A 20,253-nucleotide genomic window follows, 5' to 3' on the forward strand; every position below is an offset into this window, starting at 1 on the left:
CAAGCGTGGCACTCCCAGCAGACCACCAGTGGCACCTCCACTGGACCACCGAGGGCAGACCATCACCAGACCACCAGAACTGCACACCACCTGAAGAACCTCTGACAAACTCCACAGAAGATCATCCCTGGGCCATGCACCCGTCTCTCTCTCTCCCCTCTATCTGCGACTGAGGGTAATACGATCACAGCCTTTTCCCCTTCCCTGCTCCTTCTTCTCTTCTCCATCGATCTCTTTATCGTTTTCCCTCCCCCTTCTCCCCTCTCTCACTCTGTTCTGATCTCTCTCTCTCCCCCTTCTCCCCTCTCTCCCTCTGTTTTGCCCAACCTTATCCTTTAATAAATAGTTTCATGGTGATATCTGGTCTCGTTTGCACCTTAATTTCACAGCACGGAATCCATAAGAACTGGTCTTGCTCCTCTGGACAGAGGTACTGTTAATCTCTGCTCCTCCAGACCTTGACAGGACCCTGGGCACATCTTCCAGCTGTGTCTGGGCCAACCCATGGCCGTGGCCTCTCATTTCTAGTGTGCCAGCTGCTGCAGCAGCCCCAGGGAGAGGGGGCAGCCAGACGTCTCCACCTGCCCCCAGCCCACTGTAGCACAAGGAGGGCATGGCCGTGGAGCTGGACACCTGCTGCCCAATCTGCCTGCATCAGGTGGTGGGCTGAGAACAGCTGCAGCTGCCCCCTCTGGAAGGAGAGATTCTCCTCCACCCTGCAGATGCTACAGGCTGATGATGACTGTGAGTAGCTCCTCATGGCACTGTGTGTGCCATTGCCCACCATTGGGCACAAGGCTGGAGCAGCTCCTGGCTGTACAGCTGCACACAGTCTTGCAGCACCGCAAGGAGAGGCTGTGGGGATTGGTGGCCAGGGCTCCTCTGGGTGGCCTGCAGGCTGGCACCAAGGCATCCATTTCAGGCAGCACCCAGCTCTGCTGCAGCCCATGCTGACCTGGCTTTGCCAAGGAGCTGGGTAGCATCTTCAGGGGAAGGCCTTCCAAGGCAGTTCTGATGGAGGAGCTGCTCATGGCTCTACTGGTCCTCTTTGTGTTGGAGGAATTGCTGCTGCAGCAGCTGCTTGTGTCCTCCCTGGAGAGGCTGCTGGGCATGGAGGGCAGCCATGCTGCCAGGGGATAGGAGGGCAGCCCTGCCACTAAAGCTGAACCTTGCTTTCCTGTGTCATCAGACAAGAAAGAGCTGTTTAGGGATGGTGACAGCAAGAGGTGGAAAACACTTGATGAAGATGCTGCCCTGGCAAACAGGGTCACAGCAAAAGGGGAAGTAGTTAGAGCTTGTTTGGCCTTCATCCTTCAAAACAATGGCAGACCTTGAGCTGCCACTCTTCTGAGCTCCAAAAGAACCATAGGGAACAGTCACTGACTATTAGAAGGGTCACTTTGCACACACAGAATTAATGAGGGGCCATTTATGACTACTGAATGGTCACCAGTCCGTGGAGCCTGGTGGGATTCATCCCAAGATTTTGAAGGAGCACTGGAGTGGGCATGAGTCCTGCCAATCTCCCTGCCAGAGGCAGACTCTGGGCAGGTCTGTGCTGACTGCAGGTTGGACAGCATCTTCCCACTGTGACTCAGAAAAGGCCCGAGAGAAAAAAGCAAGAAAGGACAGAGTTGTCAGTGTGACCTTGGCACCTAGAGAAGTGAGGAACAAGGTCATACTGGGTGCTCCTGACAGGCACTGCAAGGGCAACGTGGGCTTCAGGCCCAGTCCACAGGGGTTGAGAAAGGTACAGCCTTAGGTGACCTGAGATTCTGCTGAGAGAAGAGCACCTGCTCAGTGCTGACAGAAGGCAGGTGGAAGAAAAGATGTGAATCAGGCCCCTGGTCCCCTGAGGCTTGGCCTGCTGCATCATCACCCTTCCTGTGCTGCTCTGAGGGCTTAGGGTCTGTAGCAAATGCAAACAGCAGCAACTCCTCAGTCTCTTCTCTGATTCCAGCCTTGCTGCCCTGCTCTGTGTTTCTCTGCCCAGCAGTGGTGGCTGATGCTGACCTCTGCCTGGCAGAGAGGGGGAAAGTAGACAGCCTCTCTGACAGCCTCCCTGCATCCTTTCTCTCCTTTCCCAGGCAGTGGCTCCCCAGAGCCAGCAGCTGCAGCTTGCCCTGCCTGCCACAGCCCAGCACTGGTGCCATGCTTGTCCTGCTCAGACTTTCCCTGCAAACAAGAGGAAGTGAAGGGTCCTGACATTCCTTGCCTGCTGGGATCTTCTGCTCCTCCATCTCCAGAAGCAAAAAGCTCTGCACACAGCTACCACAGATGCTGCCTTCCAGCCTTCCCAGCTGAGGACACTGATCACCTCCAGCTGTCTGAGCACAGCATGCAGCTGGCAGATGTCAGCTCCAGATGTCTGGAGGTGCTGGAGCTGAAGCAGCAGCAACCACCACAGCCCCAGGGCAGGCTCAGCAAGTGGCGTCTCTGGCAGGGGCTCTAGCCCAAGCTGCTGTGCCTGCCCAGGAGGACTCAGCACCTCTGTGCCTCCCCTTGCCTGAGCAGTTATGTTGCAGCAGCTGCAGCCTATGCTCTGGAGCCACCTTCCTCCTCCTCTGCGTGCCCACCTCTCTTCCCACACTCTCAATGCCTCGCTGCTAAGAACATGAATATTGAAGCTCCTTTTTCCATCTGCCTCTCCCCTGATCTTCTCTCCCCTCACTTGAAGGCAGAGACAACAATAAACCTTGCACAAAGTCATGGGAAGCCTTTGGAAATGGCTGTGCAAGCCTTGCTGTGAACATGGTTGGTGGGCTCCAGGCATTTGGGCTCTGAAAGGATTCACCTGAGTTTGTGTGGCTCAAATCCAAAAGCTTGATGAAGTTAAAGGGGCAGGGAGTTTAATGGCAGGGCAGGCACAGAGGAGGTTTGTGGGCATCTAGGAGTCTGCCTGGTCTCTGTGGGGAGAGGCTTGCTGCTTGTTCCTCCCCAGGGACCCTTGCGTGCCTGTTACGTGAGGTGAGTGCTCAGGTCAGGAAGAGATGAATCCCCTTGGATTCCACCCATGGCCTCTGAGATCAGAGGGGCTTGGTGCAGCTGCACGTCTCTCTGCATGGTTTTGCCACTTGAGATGGGTTGTTACAGGTCCAACAGAAGAGCCCTGGCAGCCCAGTCAGGCTGCAGGTCTGGCTCACTGCAAGGAACAGGAGGAAAGGAAGGCCAAGGCCAGCCCTGGCCCCAGCCAACCTTCCCCCATCGTGCCGCAGTGTCTGTTCTAGACCTGGATGCTGTCAGCAGTGAGGAGCTTTCCTGCTTTCCTGTTTCCAGTCCTTGTGCTTCCAGCAGTGCCCAGATGAGAACTTGGCATCTGCTAGGGAGGGCTTCTGGCCGTGCTCAGGGCTGTGTTGTGCATTCATGGAGTCAGGCCCTACATCACTGAATCATCAAAGGGTTGCATGGCTTCCGCTGGAGGGACCTTTGGGATCACAGAGTCGTAGCATGGTTTGGGTTGGAGTGGACCATAAAGATCATCTAGTTCCACCCTCCCTGCCTTGGGCAAGGACAACTTCCACTAGCCCAGGCTCCCCAAAGCCCCATCCAACCTGGAAGGCAGCCAGAAGCTCTGCTTGAGCCTGTGGGTCCCTGACTCTGGCCAGTAACACCTCCTGGGCGTTGTTTCTTCTGCACAGCACAGAACCCATCCGTGGCATCGGCAGGGTCACCCTGCAGCCTGGTCCCACTGATCACTGCAATTCCAAGCACCAACACAGGCAGGGTAAGAAGAGGCTGCAGAGCAGAGTTGAGGAGATGGACCTGAGGCTGTCAGTTGGTGACAAGCTGCCCAGGAGCCAGCAATGGTTGCTGGCAGCCCATCAGGCAGCTGTGTGCTAGGCTGCACCCAAAGCAGGGAGAGCAGCAGGGCAGGGAGGGCATTCTGCCCCTCTGCTCTGCTCTGCTCTGCTCTGCTCTGCTCTGCTCTGCTGAGACTCCACCTGCAGCACTGTGCCCAGTTCTGGGGCCCACAGCACAAGAGGGACACGGAGGTGCTGGAGCACGTCCAGGGGAGAGTCAAAAAGGGGATCAGAAGGCAGGAGCAATTTGCCTTGGTGGGCAGGCTGAGGCAGTTGGGGCTTCTGAGTCTGGAGAGCAGAAGGCTGCAGGGAGCAGCCCTCCAGTAGCTGAAGGGGGCTACAGGAGAGCTGGGCAGGGACTTCTGACAAGGGCTTGTAATGGCAGCACAAGGGGCAATGGGTTGGAGAGTGGAGATTTAGAGTGGAGATCAGGAAGAAATTCTTGACAGTGAGGGTGGCCAGAAAGTGGCAGAGGTTGCCCGGGCAGGTTGTGGATTGCCCATCCTTGGAGGTGTTCGTGGCCAGCTTGGATGGGAGCTTGAGCAGCCTTGTCCAGTGGAAGGTGTCCCTGCAGATGGGGCTTGGAACTGGATGGCCTTTAAGGCACCTGCCTTAAAGCCAGAGCACTCCATGAGTGCGTGAACCCGTTCAGCAAGAGGCTGTGGAGCATGAGGAGCTGTGGCGAGTGAGTGACAGAGCAGAGCTGTCCGGGCCCTGGGTGGTCAGCTGCAGAGCAGCCTGGGTGGCTGCGCCGCTGTCACCAGCACAGGTGGCAGGGCTCTGCTGTGATGCCAAAGCCCTGCTAGGTGCAGCAGGTGAGCAGCAGGGTGCGAGGCGTCGCTGTTCAGGGCGGTCTGCCCGCAGCACAGGGCAGTGTCCCAGGCCTGCTCTTCCCAGGAAGAGCCTCTGGAGCAGCTGCCCGGGCAGGTGCCGTGCGCTGGGTGCCGCGGAGATGGCAGCGCTTCCTCGCTGGCGTTGGCTTCCTCCTGGCGTGTGCCAACGCCTTCAGCGGTCTGCTGGACAAGCCCCGGCTGATGGCAGAGCTGTCAGCAAGTGAGTCGAGGCTCTTGCTGCCGGAGAGATGCCCCCCTCGGGGGTGCTTGCTCTGGGCTTGCCCACAGCAGCAGGCTCAGCGCACTCTGCTGGCCGCTCCCTTGCTCTCCGCAGGGCACATCCGCCGCGGGCTCGGCGCAGCCTGTCCTGCGCTGAGCGAGAGCTCTCCTCTGCTGCCTCCAGCGCCTCAGGACATGCAGCCTGCCGAGAGCTGGCTCGGCAAGGTCCGAGCGGCCGAGCCCTGCTCTGCCCACAGCGGCAGCTCCTTTCTCCACTGCCCTTCAGAGCTGCCCGAGGGAACCGAGTCTCAGCCCGGCTGCCAGCCCCGCTCTGGGGGTAGCTCTCCAGAGGCCAGTCCAGGTGGGCAGGGGCAGAGCTGCAGGCAGCCCCTGCAGGTGGGAAGACTCCAGGCCAGAGCAGTTAGCCAGGCTGTGGCTGAGGCCGGGGGGGATTTAGTTGTCTTAGCCACACCGAAACACAGCAAAATGAACTCCCCCAGCAGCGCAGGGACTCCGCTCATGCTCCTGTCTGTCCTCAGGACTCAGGGCCGGGAGCAGAGGACCCAGGAGCTCCTCCTGCTTCTGAGGAAGAGGAGGGGGACAAGAATGAGAGGAGAGAGGACTCTGAGCCTCGACCTCTGAGGCTGTGCCAGCCTGAGCTTGCAAAGTCAGTGAGTGCCAGCTCTGCTCAGCACTGGCTTTGGTGTCGTTCAGGGACACGTTTCTGATCAGACAGCCCTCGGGCCAAGGCTCCCAGGGACGCAGTCCCACCATGACCCCTGTGTCGAGTGCACCTTGGGGCTGAGGCCTGCAGGACTATGGCTGTGTCCGGGCTGGTTTCTGACGGCTCAGCAGATTGAAGTGGTGTGTAGTGAGCATGCAGTGCCCAAATGGTGACTGTCACTTGTGCTGCTGCCTGCCCACAGAACTCGCCACCAGGGTCAGGACACCTGCACCATGGCCTCGTCCCTGCTGAAGGGCATGAGAACGAAGCAGGTGGCTATGAGGAGAAGGAGGATGGTGGAGAGGAGGATGAAACTCAGGTCTATGGGTACCAATTTGAAAGAGTTGAGCAAGCTCAGGCTGAGGCTGGGGAGAACTGGGAGGATGACTGTGAGCCTCTTCCTGTCGTGGTGCCATTGTCTGGACGTGCCAGAGCAGTAAGTCCCAGCTCCAGTCAGCACTGTGCTTGGTTTCACTCACAGTGACAGTTTCTGACCAGGCAGCCCTGTCTATCCACAGCACACACCACCAGGGTCAGTGCACCTGCACGATGGGTTGCTGCCTGCTGAAGGGGGTGAGGATGAAGCAGGTGGCTACGAAGAGGATGAATATGGCAGAGAGGAGGCTGATAATGAGGAATGTGAAGATCAGTTTGAGAGAGTGAAGGAAGTTGTGGCCGAGGATGCTGAAAACTGGGATGACTAAAAGCCTCTTCCTCTCACGGTCCCAGCACCTGAAGACAGGAAATCAGTGAGTCCCAGCTCTGCTCAGCACTGTGTTTGGTGTCATTCACAGTGACAGTTTCTGACCAGGCAGCTCCTGCATGAAGTCTCTCAGGGCTGGAGACCTGCCATGACCTAGTGCTTCACCAGAGTGCTAGGGTCGGCACTCCTAGTGCCACCTCTGGGGCATCTCTGCAAGCCTCCTTTCTGACTCTACACCATTTCTCATCACAGGTCTCCTCCTGGGCATCCTACAGCGAGAGGGATGGGCAGCAGCAGACAGAGGCGGTCCCCCTGGACAAGCTCAGTATGCATTTTGCACTCTGTCTGAGACAGAGCTGCACTGTGTGCATGCCTTGGCATGAGCCCTGCCCAATGGTCCTCCTCAGCTGAGTGTCAGGAGTCACTCACAGCTCCCCACACAAGCTGAGAGCGTCCTTGGAGGCAGGCAGAGAGCCCTCGGGGGACTGCTGCTGCCTCTGAGGGCAGCTGTGCCTGGGCTGGGTTTGCCTGAGCTTCCCTCTGCAGCCAAGGCAAAAGCAGAGATTGTTTCTGCTTGAGCACAAGAAGGCTGGGAGCTGCTGTGCCGCATCTTCAGGGAAGCCTCTCTCACGTTGTGTCTTCCAGGGAGCATTGTGAGCACAGGGCCTCCTGAGGACAAATACGCAGAAGCTGAGAAGCTTGGCCAAGGCTAAGTCCAGTCACAGACCATGGCCACTGCCCTCACAGCCTCTTGGCAGTCCTGGGGCTGAGGACTTTGCTTTGTGCAAAGGAGCCTCCCAACAACTAGTGCAGAGAGAGGGGCAGAGCTCTGCCCTGAGAGGGCATCTGAGCTGATTTGCTGCAGCTCTCAGCAGAGCCTGCAGACTGCAGGCCCTTCTTGCAGAGCTGTGAGTGTGCTGCCACAGGCAGCTCATGCCTCTGCTGCTGTGGGTCAGTTAGGAGTGAAGGGGAAGGAGTCCCTGGTAAAAAGAACCACGCAGGCAACGAGAGGGGATGAGCCAGGATAGGCAGACTGCTGCTGCTGCAGCCCTTTTGCTTCCTGGCTGAGCAGTGGAGGAGCACAGAGCTTCGGAAGCAGTGCAGGCAGCAGAGCTGCCTTTCAGCCACAGGCACTAACCCTCCTCTCCTCTCTCTGCTGCTGCTGTGCTCCCAGGAGCTACGGAGCCATCCATCGTGCTGTTGAGCTGGCCACAGGACGAGAGGTGAGTGCCAGTAGCGGCAGCAGCTTCTGCAGCTCTTCCTTGCCTTGCCCAGGGCTGCAAACTGGGGCTGGGGCTTTCAGGGCACCCCTGGCCCTTTCCGCCGAAACACAGCCCGCTGCCAGCCGGCCAAATCCATCAGCTGCTCTCTTCAGCTGCCCAGGGAAAGCCCTGTTAGGGCAAGGTGGTTTCTTTGCTGCACAAACTCAACGTGGCCTTGTGTCCTGGAAGGAGCAGCCAAGGCAGCAGAGACACGGGAGCTTGTCATGTGGGGGACTGAGCTGCCCAGGCTGAGAGGCAGAGAGCTGGGCACAGCTGGGCTATGGCCCTGCACACACTCTCACCGTGAGTCCATCCTGCCCTTTGGCTCAGCCTGCTGCAGCTGATGGAGTTCATTCTCACCCCAGGTGGCCATCAAGCACATTCATGTTGGCCCGGAGGACGAGGAGTATGTGGCCAATGAAATCCTGGTTCTGCAGGACCACAGCAGTCCAAACATCGTCAGCTACCTGGACAGGTGAGGGAGGGGTCCTGTTCTTGCCAGGTGAAGGTTCCTCTGCAGAGTGCCAGCCACAGGCACTTGCTGACAGAGAAGTGGCCTCTCTAGTGCTGCTCGACTCTGCCACGGTTTCCTTTCCAGCTGTCTGGTGGGTGCTGAGCTCTGGCTGGTCATGGAATACGTGGCCGGAGGCTCCCTGGCTGACGTGGTTAAGGCCACGTGTATGGAAGAAGGGCAGACAGGAGCTGTCTGCAGGGAGGTAAGGGATGCCTCCTGTGCTTCCAGACACTGGGACAGGGTGCCTCAGACCTGCTGTGCAGCCTGCCCATCGACTCTGGGTCGTGCAGCCTCCCACCTGAAAGAGATCCACTTCCCACTGAAGGAAAGGGCTTTGCTGCTCTGGCCAGCCAGTGCTGGCCAGGGAGAAGGAGGCAGCACAGCCGGCACAGCAGCAGCCGCTCTGCCTGTGCCTTCAGGGGACACTGCACCACGGGACAGCTCTCTTGCAGAAGCTCCTAGGCCTACCTTTGCAAGGTCATTGCTCTGCTGGCACTGCAGCAGCAATTGTGCCTCTGGAGAGCACAAGGCTCTGGCAGTGCTCACAGTCTGTCTAGGAATGAAAGCTCTTAGAGCCCTTTGCCTGCTGCTGGGATGAACCCAGGCACAGAGTTTTACCCTCCTGTTGCTTTTGCATCCCTCAGTGCCTGCAAGCCCTGGACAGCCTTCATTCCAGCAGGATCATCCACAGGGATGTCAAAGGCTGCAACATCCTGCTTGGAATGGATGTCTCTGTCAAGCTGGGTAGGTATCCTTGGCTGGGGGCAGCCTTGTTAGCTTGTGGTGTGGGGCTGCTTCTGCCTGCCTGCCAGGTGCCCAGAAGTGATGGCTGTGGCAGTGCCCAGGACACTGCTGCCAGCTGAGAGGGCAGTTGCAGCATGCAGAGGAGGGCAGGAAGGGAAAAGTTGTGGGGAGTGGCTGTGGCTTGGGCAGCTCCTGCCCCAGAGAGGGAGGGACAAGAGGAAGGTTCAGGTGAAGAAAGGCCACTGCATGGAGCAGGGGGGCTCTGTAACGTGTCCAGTTCAGCAGTGCCCTGGCTGCAGCACTGATAAGCAGGGCACAGCTGCTTCTGCAAGCAGTTCCAAGCAGCTGCTCCCAGCCCAGGCTGCAGAGGCTGTCCCTCTGGCTTGCTGTCCCCATCCCAGTTGGCTCTAACAGGACCTGGTCTTCTTCTCAGCTGACTTTGGCGTGTGTGCTCTGCTCACTGCTGAGCAGAACAAGAGGACCTCCTACGCCGGAACTCCCCACTGGATGGCTCCTGAAATCCTGAGGGAAGAGCCCTACGGCCCCAAGGTGGACATCTGGTCCCTTTGGCATCACAGCGGTGGAGCTGGCAGAAGGAGAACCTCCCTACGCCTGGGAAAACGACAGCAGGGTAAGGGGCACGGCAGCAGATGCCGTCGTCCTGCTGACTGCTGCCACCTCTTGTCTGCCGGCAGAGAGAATCTCAGTGGCTTCGGCCTGAGCCAGGGCCGCCTGAGCCAGGGCCACCAAAGCCTGCCTCCACGAGTGCCACTGCAGCACAGCAGCAGAAGCTGCACACAGCTTTGGTTGCCTTAACAGCAGAAGCTCAGAGCAGAAGTGGCTCACAGGCAGCCCAGAAGCGTGCCAGGCCTGGCATTTCTCCTCTGGTGCTGGGCTCCCCCAGAGCTGGAGCTCAAGAATTGCCCAGTGCCAGGTTTCTCCAAGGGGGGAACCTTTAGCAAAAGCCTTCCAGCCACAGCTGCAGGCAAAGGAGTCTTTGCAACCTCAGAGCAGTGCCCGAGGCTGTGGCTGCGGCAGGCAGGATGATTTGTCAGTCGAGAAACATCATCTCTAAGCCTGTGCCAGGGAGGAAAATGCCCTTGAGACTAGACCTGAAAGAACAGCGAGGGGTCTAGAGGAGCATTTGTGCATCTGAAAGCAGCAGATGAAGTCCTGTGACGCTTTGTCTCTAGGTGTGTGACCTGATTGCTGCCAATGGCACACCAGAGCTGCAGAACCCTGCTAAGCTCTCCGCTGCCCTTCTTGACTTCCTTCATTGCTGCCTGGAGGTGGAGGTGGAGAGGCGATGGTCTGCCCAGGACCTTCTGCAGGTTAAATGCAAAGCAGCTGCAAGTGAAGCACTAGGGAAGGGTTTCAGCTACACCTGAAGGCATCTATGTGCCCTCAGGGGCAGTGATGGCAGGCAGACTCTGCTGCCACACAAGCCAGAGCTGAGCCCATCCACACTCCCTCCTGTGTCTCCCTGCTCTTGGCCTGCTGCTGAAAGCCTGCACACCTCAGCGTCCTTCAGAACAGCCCTGAGCCTAGGCCCTGCTCGGATAAACATGTCCTGGAGCTGCTGGGATTCCCTGGACAGAGGCTGATGCCCCTCAGCCTTGGTGACAGCTCCAGTAGCCCATGGCTTTAGGGAAGAGGAGCTAAGCAAGAGCTAAGCAAGGCCCTGGCACAGCCCCAGCATTGCCAGAGGTCAGGCAGGGCCAAATCCCAGGCAGCTGAGAACACCTTGAGACATAGATTGCTGGCACCATGGGCCGTGCCCGCCTGCGAGAGCAAGGGACTGGAGAGGCAGGCACAGGGGCAGGTGGTGTGCCTCAGTCCTCTCTCTGCTTACAGCTGGGAACCAGAGGAGCACTGCTTGAGCCTGTGGGTCCCTGGCTCGGGCCAGTAACGCCTCCTTGGTGTTGTTTCTTCTGCACAGCACCCATTCGTGGCATCGGCAGGGCCAGTCTGCAGCCTGGTCCTGCTGATCACTGCAGTAAAGGCAGCCAGGAAGGGAGTCCACTAGTGCCTGAGTCCAGGTCCTGCTGGCACAGCTCAGAGCAGGACCAAGAAGGAGAACTCAGCACGGCCTCAGCTCTGGTGCTGCAGCACAGGTGAATAACTCTTGGAGCCTGCTTACTGTCCTGCTGCTGCTCAGTGTCTCTAGTAATAAATAGGTGATCTCAGGCCTGCTGCCTGTTTCATTTATGCTGAAGGTGAAGCAGGAGTTAAGGCAGGCAGGGGATGGCCAGAAATGCTTTGCTACCTCAAGCCCCTCCAGGGCAAAGCAAATTCAGTGGGAAGGAAGGATCCCTCCCTTCACAGACAGGGAGTGAGCTGCACATTGCCTCCTGCATTGTTAGGTGTTTCTCCGAGTCCCTTCTGGGGGCTGTGCTCGGTAGAGTTTGGAAGTGGAAAAGCCTAAAGCCCTCAGTCCTAACGCCCAGGCTGCTCTGCCTGCGGAGCGCAGCCCACTCCCTGCCGTGTGCCCAGTCCTGGCACTCTGAAGTGCTCAGGGTCCCTTCCAGCTGACCTGGAATGTTTCCAGGAATGGGCCTCCTACCACCTCCCCGGGAAGTCTGCTGCAGTGTTGCACCACACTGCCCCTGTCCGGTCTGAAGCTGTCCCCATTGGGTTTCAAAGCATCCCCCCCCAGCCCTGTCACAAGAGGCCCTACCAAAAAAGTCTGTCCCCATCTCTGTAAGTAGTGAAAGGCTGCAGGAAGGTCTGCCCAGAGCTCCTTCTTGTCCAGGCTGGAAAGCACCAACCCTGTGAGCTTTTCTTCACAGTAGAGGTGTTTTGAGCCCCACATCATTGTCATGTCCCTCTGCTGAACCACTACAAGAGGTTTGCATCTCCCCAGAGAGCAAAGGGCAGATTCCCTCCCCCGCTGGCCACTCTTCTTCTGATGCAGCCCAGACATGGTTGGCCTTCTGGGATGTGGTGCACATGGTGGGCTCATGTCTTGGCCCCACAAGGACTGGGAAGCTGCCACATGAGGAAAGCCTGCAAAAATTGGGTTTGTTCAGTGCTGAGGAGTGATCTCAGCAGCCTGTTGCAGCAGTGAAAGCAGTAAGAGAAGAATGGACTGAAGGGGATGATTTTTGACCATGAAAGCCATCATCCAGGGGAATAATGTACCTGGGGAAGTGATGGAGCCTCCAGCATGAGACACTCTGGAGATGTGGCTGGACAGCAGACTGGGTCATCTTGCCTAGACCGTGCTTTTGCCAAGAACTGCCTTGAGGTCTCTGCTAACCTGGGATTGTGTGAGTCAGTGTCCGGTGGAACATCCACACAGAGACCCTTCACTGATGTTCATGTAATGAGAGAATGGTTTGGATTGGAAGGGATCTTCAAGATCACCTGGTTCCACAGGCAGGGACACCTTCCTCTAGCCCAGGTTGCTCAAGGCCTCATGCGACCTGGCTCTAGAGAGAGCTTCTTGTGGTCATTTAGTACTTACGCAGCCTTTCAGAAACATGGCAACACTTTTCAGCAGGTCTGCTGTGACAGGACAAGGAGTGATGGGCACTGCCTTATGCCAGGTCCTGCACCTAGGGCACAGAATCCCTTGTAAAATTCCAGGCTTCTAGTAGTGTGTCTGAAAATCTGCCCAGAGAAAAAGGACCTAAACAGGTTGGTCAGTAGCCAGCCAAAGATGAGCCAGAACATGGACAGCATCCTGTGATTAGCAACAGCATAGGCAGAAAGACTAGAGCAGGTATTGTCTCCCTGTACTTGGCAATGGTGAGGCCACAGATCAGATCCTGGGTTCTGTTTTGGGACCCTCACTACAAGAATCACAGCATGGTGGAAAGTACCTCTGGAGTTCATCCTATCCAAAGCCCATGCTAAAGCTGAGGCATCCACAGCAGCTTGCCCAGGATCACAAAGGGAAGGTAGGTTTGGCATGTCTCCAGAGAAGGAGACTCTACAGCCTCTTTGGGCAGCCTGCTCCAAGGCTACATCACCCTCAAGCAAAGATTTGAGTTCAAGTGAAAACTTGTGCTCTAGAGCAGGGGACCCACTCTGGGCTGACAGAGAGTAACCCCCCAAGCTATTTGGTTGTGGTGATTCAATAATTGCAGTTGGTGAGAAATAAAGCTATGTTTTCCCTCATTCTTCTCACGCCTATTAACAGCAAGGAGGACGTGGGACCTGCTAAAGTGCATCCAGCAGGCAACAAAGATGATCACAGGGCTGGAGCACCTCTCCTACAGACACAGAATTGGGGCAGTTCAGTCTGGAGAAGAGGGCTCCAGGAAGACCTTAGAGCAGCTTTCCAGTACCTGAAGGGGGTTACAGGAAGGCTGCAGGACTGTTTACAAAGGTAGGACAAAAGGCGATGGTTTGAAATTGCAACAGAGTAGATCTTGGTTGGACGACAGGACAAAGTTCTTCACAATGAGAGTGATGAAATACTGGAACACGTTGCCCACAGATGTAGTTGTATGCCTCCAGGGACAGGGCCTCCAGATCAGATTTGATGTAGCCCTAGGTAGCCTAATCTTATTAGGGATGTCCCTGCTGACTACAGGGGTATGTTTGAAGGTCTCTTCCTTCTACAATTCTAAGTGCACTTGGACCCATTAAAGCTCATACAAAATTCTCTCCTCACAGAGATGTTCAACCAGTCAGCCCACAACTAGCTGCGTTTTCTCACATCAGGTTCTGTTCCTGAGGCTAGTTTTAAGCAGCAGCTTTACATTGTATCAATTATGCAGCAACTGCAATGTCCAACTCAACTTCAAATCTGCAGCAGCATCTCAGCAGTAGATTATGTACACCAATGAAGTTTTCAATTCAATAATCATCACTTCTACAGAGCACACCTACCACTGCACATTATATTGCCTAGTACATGCAATGTGTTACTTACCTATTTCTCCACAATTCTAACTATTTTGTGCACTTGGCAAATCTCTAGAAATCCACAGATTAATCAAGCATAGCCACTTCAGATTAGAGAGCATTTCATACAGCATTTTGCTGAAAAAATAATTTAAACTGAGATTTACAGCTCAGACCTCTGTGATTTCCATAAGTTAAGCATGTTCTACAGGTGTGTTATTCTGAGTGAAGCTGTACTAGAGAAAAATCCTAGAATGGCTTAGGTTGGAAGGCACCTCAGAGATGATCTACTCCAATGCCCATGCCACAGACAGGGACACCTCTCAACTAGACTTGGCTGTCCAACACATCATCCTATCTAGACTTAAATACCTCGAGGGAATTTGTGGTTACTGGAACAATTAAGTGAAACAAAGAAACACAGCAAAAGCCAAGATAAAGCTATTGCTTGGTATTTTTATTCATGTGCATGCAGAAAAGTGTAGTCAGCGTGGAAGTCACACTCCAGACAACTATGCCAACCAGAAAAAAAAACACCTCCACATTAATGCTAGCTGAACAACTCTGCAAGATAAGACATTAAATCATTTAATGGCCAGACACTGGCATGAATATATTCTAGGCCCTTCTGCTTCATTGGTGCACTCCAATATTCTCCATACAGGCTGCTCATTGTTGTCCTGACTGTAGTAACTTCCTTTCATTAGCTGCTTTTTGTTTTTGCTGCATAATCTCAGAGTCTCTGTGAAGAAAAAGACAAAGGTTGGATTTCAGATACCGGTTCATTGTTTTTCTGAGCATTCTTATTCAGGTTGTTTCTGCCCTTTAGCAGCCCACATTTCAAGGAAAAAGGTCAAGATTAAAAAAAAAATCCATCTCAGCCATAAACACACTGTTTCTATTATCTTGGGTGCTGGCAGGTTTTTTTCTGCCTGTTTAACAGCAGACACTAAAACCTACGTCCAGTTTATGCTCTGGCAGGTGAATGGACCATGAATCAAAGCAATGTACTTAAATGCTGTTCAGTGAAGATCCCTTCTGCCCCTTTCCCCCACAATCATTTCACTCAGCTTTACTAGATATTACCTCTGTTTTCTCTGAGAAGCAGACAAACTATCCTCTTTCCTTTTCCCTTTGTGGATCTCCTGAGTCTTCTTCAGGTTCTTTTGGCGGGCAAGTTCACGCTGGTTCCCACCTGTGAGATAGGAGTTTATACAGATACCACCATTTCACAGAACTTTGCTGTGCAGAAGTCTGTTTTGAAGGTTGTAAGGTTCATAGAACTGGGATGGCAGCACCTTCTGCAGATGTCAGCATCTTCCACCATGGTCTGCCTCTCCAAGGGGAGGCATAAAGGCCTGTTGGTTTTCACACTTACGCTTCTACAGATCATGTCCAAGAGATCACTGAAATCCCTTTCATCATTCCCTTCAGAAACTCAAGGCTGTTGTCCCAAGGCTTTTATGTCCCATAGAAGACATCAGACCATCCCCATCCACAGCACAGGCAAAATGACAGTAACCTAAAGAGAAGTCATCCTCTCTTATTTCAAACAGATTCCAGTACCCACTAGAGTTTAGAAATAAAGACTAAAAGAACAGCACTAAAATGGAGTTAGCCCAACAGACTTCCTCAAACTCTTCCTAAGGCCCTCTAACACATGAAAAGCAAATGCCTTTCTGTCTGCAGTGCTGTCACAGGAAACTACTGACATGGCCCATCACATCCCCTGGTGAAGCACCAACTTTTAAAATCTTGCTTACACCAGAAATAGCAGTCAAGGACCTCAACTGTACCTGCAGGAAGAATACACTTCTGCAGATGCTGTTTAGAGGATGACCTGCAGAGATGGGGCTCTGGCTTTTACTTTATACTGAATAAACTCCCCAAAACTACTTCACAGAAGATCCATAATCTATGAATGGGCACTCAGCACCCAGCTCAGCTAGTACAATCAAACTCTAAAATCTAGGAACAAAAGCAGAGAAGACATACTGTCTGCCACAAGAAGCGCCTAGCCAAGCTGGCAGCTCATGGTTTGGACAGATTCACTCTGTGCTGGATCAAGAACTGGCTGGATGGCAGAGCTCAGAGAGTGGTGGTGAATGGTGCCACATCCAGTTGGCAGCCAGTCACTAGTGGTGTTCCCCAAGGATCAGTACTGGGCCCAGTCCTGTTCAATATCTTTATTGATGATCTGGATGAGGGCATTGAGTCCAGCTTCAGTAAGTTTGCAGATGGCACCAAGCTAGGAGCAGGTGTGGATCTGCTGGAAGGTAGGAGAGCCCTGCAGAGGGACCTGGACAGGCTGGATGGGTGGGCAGAGGCCAATGGGATGACATTTAACAAGGCCAAGTGCAGGGTTCTGCACTTTGGTCACAACAACCCCAAGCAGTGCTATAGGCTGGGGACTGAGTGGCTGGAGAGCAGCCAGGAGGAAAGGGACCTGGGGGTACTGATAGATAGTAAGCTGAAGATGAGCCAGCAGTGTGCCCAGGGGGCCAAGAGAGCCAATGGCATCCTGGCCTGCATCAGGAACAGCGTGGCCAGTAGGACAAGGGAGGTTATTCTTCCCCTGTACTCAGCACTGGTCAGACCACACCTTGAGTACTGTGTCCAGTTCTGGGGCCCTCAAGAGAGATATTGAGATACTGGAACTTGTCCAGAGAAAGAAGGGCAACAAAGCTGGTGAGGGGCCTGGAGCACAAATCCTATGAGGAGAGGTTGAGGGAGCTGGGCCTGTTTAGCCTGGAGAAGAGGAGGCTCAGGGGGGATCTTATTACTGTCTACAACTACCTGAAGGGGCATTGTAGCCAGGTGGGGGGTGGCCTCTTCTCCCAGGCAACCAGCAATAGAACAAGGGGACACAGTCTCAAGTTGTGCCAGGGTAGGTATAGGCTGGATGTTAGGAAGAAGTTCTTCACAGAGAGAGTGATTGGCATTGGAATGGGCTGCCCGGGGAGGTGGTGGAGGCACCATCCCTGGAGGTGTTCAAGAAAAGCCTGGATGAGGCACTTAGTGCCATGGTCTAGTTGATTGGATAGGGCAGGGTAATAGGTTGGACTGGATGATCTTGGAGGTCTCTTCCAACCTGGTTGATTCTATGACATAGTACACAAGGAATTGTGTAGGTTTGATTAATTTCTGCTCCATGTATATATGCAGGGCAAGGCTGCTGCAACCATGGAGCTTCAGCCTCAGATTCTCTTTAGCTGCTGTGGGAAAATAAGAGAATATTGGTAAGGAGGTGAACACTCGAATGGCTCACAACTGACATGTCAAAACACACAACCCACCAATTCCTGCCTGTTCTCGTAGAGGTGACAAGTAGAACATATGCTAGATAACACAGGTTTGTGAAGGACTTAAGAGACACCTTATAGAATGTGCTCGAGATTCTCCTCATCCTGCTGCTGTAGAGACATAAGCAATGTGGAAGTTACACCTACCAGATACCCCAGAACTCCCTGTAAAGCAGCAGGGCTGACAAAGCTGAAGTAAAGAAGCCAAAACTCCACCTTGTCCTCGAGACTCCCTCTTCAGAATAGACCAACTCAGCACTTTCTCAGAATAAACTGCTCACCAATGTCCCTGAACAGAGTGGACAACCCTGTTGCTGTTCCCTGTTAGTCCATTCAGTTAATTAAACTCCAATATTATTAAAGAGGTGACCTCCAAAAATATTTTAGTTGAAATGAAACACAGTACTTGAGCACTACAGTGAGCTTCCCCTCGCTTCCAAGGGAAAAGAGTCACATCATATATTATATACACACACACATAGCCACAACTATTTCCCCAGACACCTCTCTGGGGGACAAACACCAAGACTTCCTCACAACTACCAGTCCTCTGACCTGCTGGCAAGTTGGGCATGAAATCTTTCTGTTCAGACAACATTCATCAGGTCATGAGACTGAAACCAGCATAACACCACCATCACATTTTTCCATGCTCAAAAATGAAAGCTCCAACTCCCTCTAATTTTTGCCATGCCTCTTTTCAGTCTCTCCAGTCTTAGGATCCTGTATGCTATCCTTCAGTCCCTAAGATACATCTCTGCAATCTTCAGGTGCCTGTAATTTCACACATAGGGAAGCAGTTTAGGACTAGGCCAATATTAAACAGCAACCTGTTGGTATGATCCACAGAGCTTTGTATTCCCTCCACTTCTGAACTGCTAAGTCAACATGCCAATGAGAACAGCCCAGCAGACGTAATGAGAGCACTGTGCATTCTCAATACAGCTTGTGTACTGTCTGAGTGGAGATGCCAGAAGCTCAAATCAACACACCTGCTTCCTGGGAGCTGCTCCTGCATCAGAAGATGTACTTCATTTGTGGCAGAATATCAAGTACTACCTTTTGAAAAAGCTATGACTACTCTTGCTCCATTCTCCCCACTAGCATTCAGTGACATCCTGTCCCAGAGTCCAGGTAGAAGGGCCATTATTTGCTCAGAAACCAAAATAAAACAGTCGTCACTGGCAGTACTGCTGATGATTACAACTTGATGACTCATGAGCAGATGATGCATTCCAGGCTATAAATGGTTGAGTTTCATGGTGCTCAAGGGGCATGTACGTCACACAAACGAGGTAACAGCAACAAAACAGCCCTTCTGGGGCAATTAAAGAAATCCTCTCTTACCAGGAGGAAAGTCTGCTATAGTCAGAGCTTACATAGTAGTGATCCTTAACTTGATGCACTTCCTTTGTTTCCAAGCAAACACTCTGCAGGGTGTCTGCAGTTACTCCATGAATGTGTCAAGACCATGAACTTCAGAATCAAACTAGATGGCATCACTGAAAAGCCTGGCACAGCAAAGCTGAGCAGGAAGGAGAGCAGATCAGTGCACACAAGGCAGACAGACAATGGGCAACTCTTTGAAAAGGAAATACCACCTCTGCTTCCAAGGAAACACTGCCGATGGCTGCTTGGGCCCAGTACTTCACCTAGAATGCTGAACATATCCTTGACTCCAAGGGACACAGTGCTGTTTGCTATTTTCCATAACAATCAACCTAAATCTCCTGTGAAGTATGGTCCAATCCTTACAGAACAACAAATCAGCTTGAGCATGAATTAGTAAACCCTTCCTGTTCATAACTATGCCCTGTCCTTGTCTTCCTTTGCAAGACATATGCCTCAGCTCAACCTGTCCCTGCTCCTCCATCTCTGAAGTCTGCCTATTCTTGGAAAGAAAGATAAGCTAAAGACCTCTGAACAGCACTAGAGCAAGCAGTAATCATCTCTACTGTAAGAAGGTCAAAGGGAATGGCAGTAAGGATTGGCTACTGAAGTCATGAGCTCTAACCAGCAGAGGATCTAACCACTTAAAGCAGAAGAAAAGTGTCTGTCACTGCATCCCAAAAGTAGAAATCAAAAGTAAAGAGGCATTTGACACACAAGAGCAAAGAAATGATGGAAGACAAGTGACAAAAAAATGCCCCTCCAACTAATCTAGTTATCACCAGTTCCATAGCTTTCATAGAGTACTAAAGGCCACAATTACACACTATGGTTACACATTGCAACTCACCTGCAGTGTTTCACACACTGTATTTCACCAGGTTGTCCTAAACTAAATGTTATTATTCTACTATGTTCAGGTGTGGAATGCTGTCCCTCTCTTTAAGCTATCCTTATCCTAGCATCATGCAGAACAGATCAGGAAAAAAGATCAGGAAAAAAACCTGCTCCTTTCTCAAATTCAAAACCTTATCTATGCATAAAGTGTTTATCCAAGTCTCCACCTATGTTTCCAGCAGTACAGTATCTTCAAAGCCACTGCGTGTGAATTTACTAGCACCTCCTCAAACAAGCTTCTCTACTGCCAAGTACAGCATACAGAAGATAATACAGCGACCAGCGAGATGCCCCCGAGAACTCTTTAGGTTTTGTTCCAGATATACCAACGTTGCTTTGGAATAAGGCAATGGCTCACAGGTTCCGTTGCCCTTTCAGCATCAGCCTTAATAACCACCATTTAACAACTGTGTAATTAAACAGTTATGAAAACACTTTATACACAGACCGGACAACAGCCCGGGCTGAAACTGAATGTTAGCACTGTCTCAACTACCACCGCTTCTCCGCCTCTCGCCCAGCCGCCGCAGGGGATGGGGTGAGAATATTTTTACCCCTAGCCCGAGATCAGTAGCGTGTGGGCAGCCTCAGTCCCAGCCGCTCCTGCTCCCTCTGCGGGATTTGGCCGCGGAGGACGCGAAGCCCACACGGACCAGCAGCACCACACCTCAGGCTGACCCTCGCCCCCCGCCTCACAGAGACCTGGCTGCCCTGGTGGCGACTCCCGGGCCGCAATCCTCCGGCCCCCTAAAGCGGGCAAACACCCGCTCACCTATCCGCCCCCAGCCGGCTGCGTTCCGCTGGGGGCCTGCCGGTACTCACGGGTCATGGTGAAGCGCTGCGGGGTAGCACCGCTCGCCCAGCGGCCTGCACTCGCCAAACGCCTCTCCGGCCGCCAGCTTACCAAGCCCCGGCGGGCCGTGACGTCACGACGCTGGCGGAAGGCGGCGCGTCTGGGCCAATCAGCGGCCTGGGAAGGGGGCGCCGTCTCGCTCCCTTCCCCTTCCTGCCG

The 20,253-nt window shown here is 53.6% G+C and overlaps 2 protein-coding genes across 2 annotated transcripts; one reads left to right on the forward strand and one right to left on the reverse strand.

Annotated features, from left to right (window-relative positions):
* Nucleotides 1-4,430: 4,430 nt before the first annotated feature.
* On the forward strand, nucleotides 4,431-10,187 carry LOC135192970 (serine/threonine-protein kinase PAK 3-like). Its single transcript, XM_064176358.1, is given in 13 exon segments — nucleotides 4,431-4,434; nucleotides 4,665-4,853; nucleotides 4,968-5,077; nucleotides 5,392-5,523; nucleotides 5,779-6,012; nucleotides 6,095-6,225; nucleotides 7,454-7,502; nucleotides 7,907-8,016; nucleotides 8,140-8,257; nucleotides 8,700-8,799; nucleotides 9,233-9,366; nucleotides 9,368-9,430; nucleotides 9,993-10,187. Coding segments are annotated over 13 exon segments (1,569 nt in total).
* A 3,902-nt stretch (nucleotides 10,188-14,089) lies between these two features.
* Nucleotides 14,090-20,242, reverse strand: LOC135193136 (small EDRK-rich factor 1-like). The gene is made up of 3 exons (XM_064176645.1): nucleotides 20,064-20,242; nucleotides 14,740-14,848; nucleotides 14,090-14,395 (listed from the first exon to the last, which is right to left on the reverse strand). Exons 1-3 carry the CDS (start codon nucleotides 20,068-20,070, stop codon nucleotides 14,323-14,325), a joined length of 189 nt encoding a protein of 62 aa, XP_064032715.1. The 5' UTR covers nucleotides 20,071-20,242; the 3' UTR covers nucleotides 14,090-14,322.
* Nucleotides 20,243-20,253: the final 11 nt, after the last annotated feature.

Source organism: Pogoniulus pusillus, chromosome Z (genome assembly GCF_015220805.1).
Source record: "Pogoniulus pusillus isolate bPogPus1 chromosome Z, bPogPus1.pri, whole genome shotgun sequence".
In the NCBI taxonomy this organism is placed as follows: domain Eukaryota; kingdom Metazoa; phylum Chordata; class Aves; order Piciformes; family Lybiidae; genus Pogoniulus; species Pogoniulus pusillus.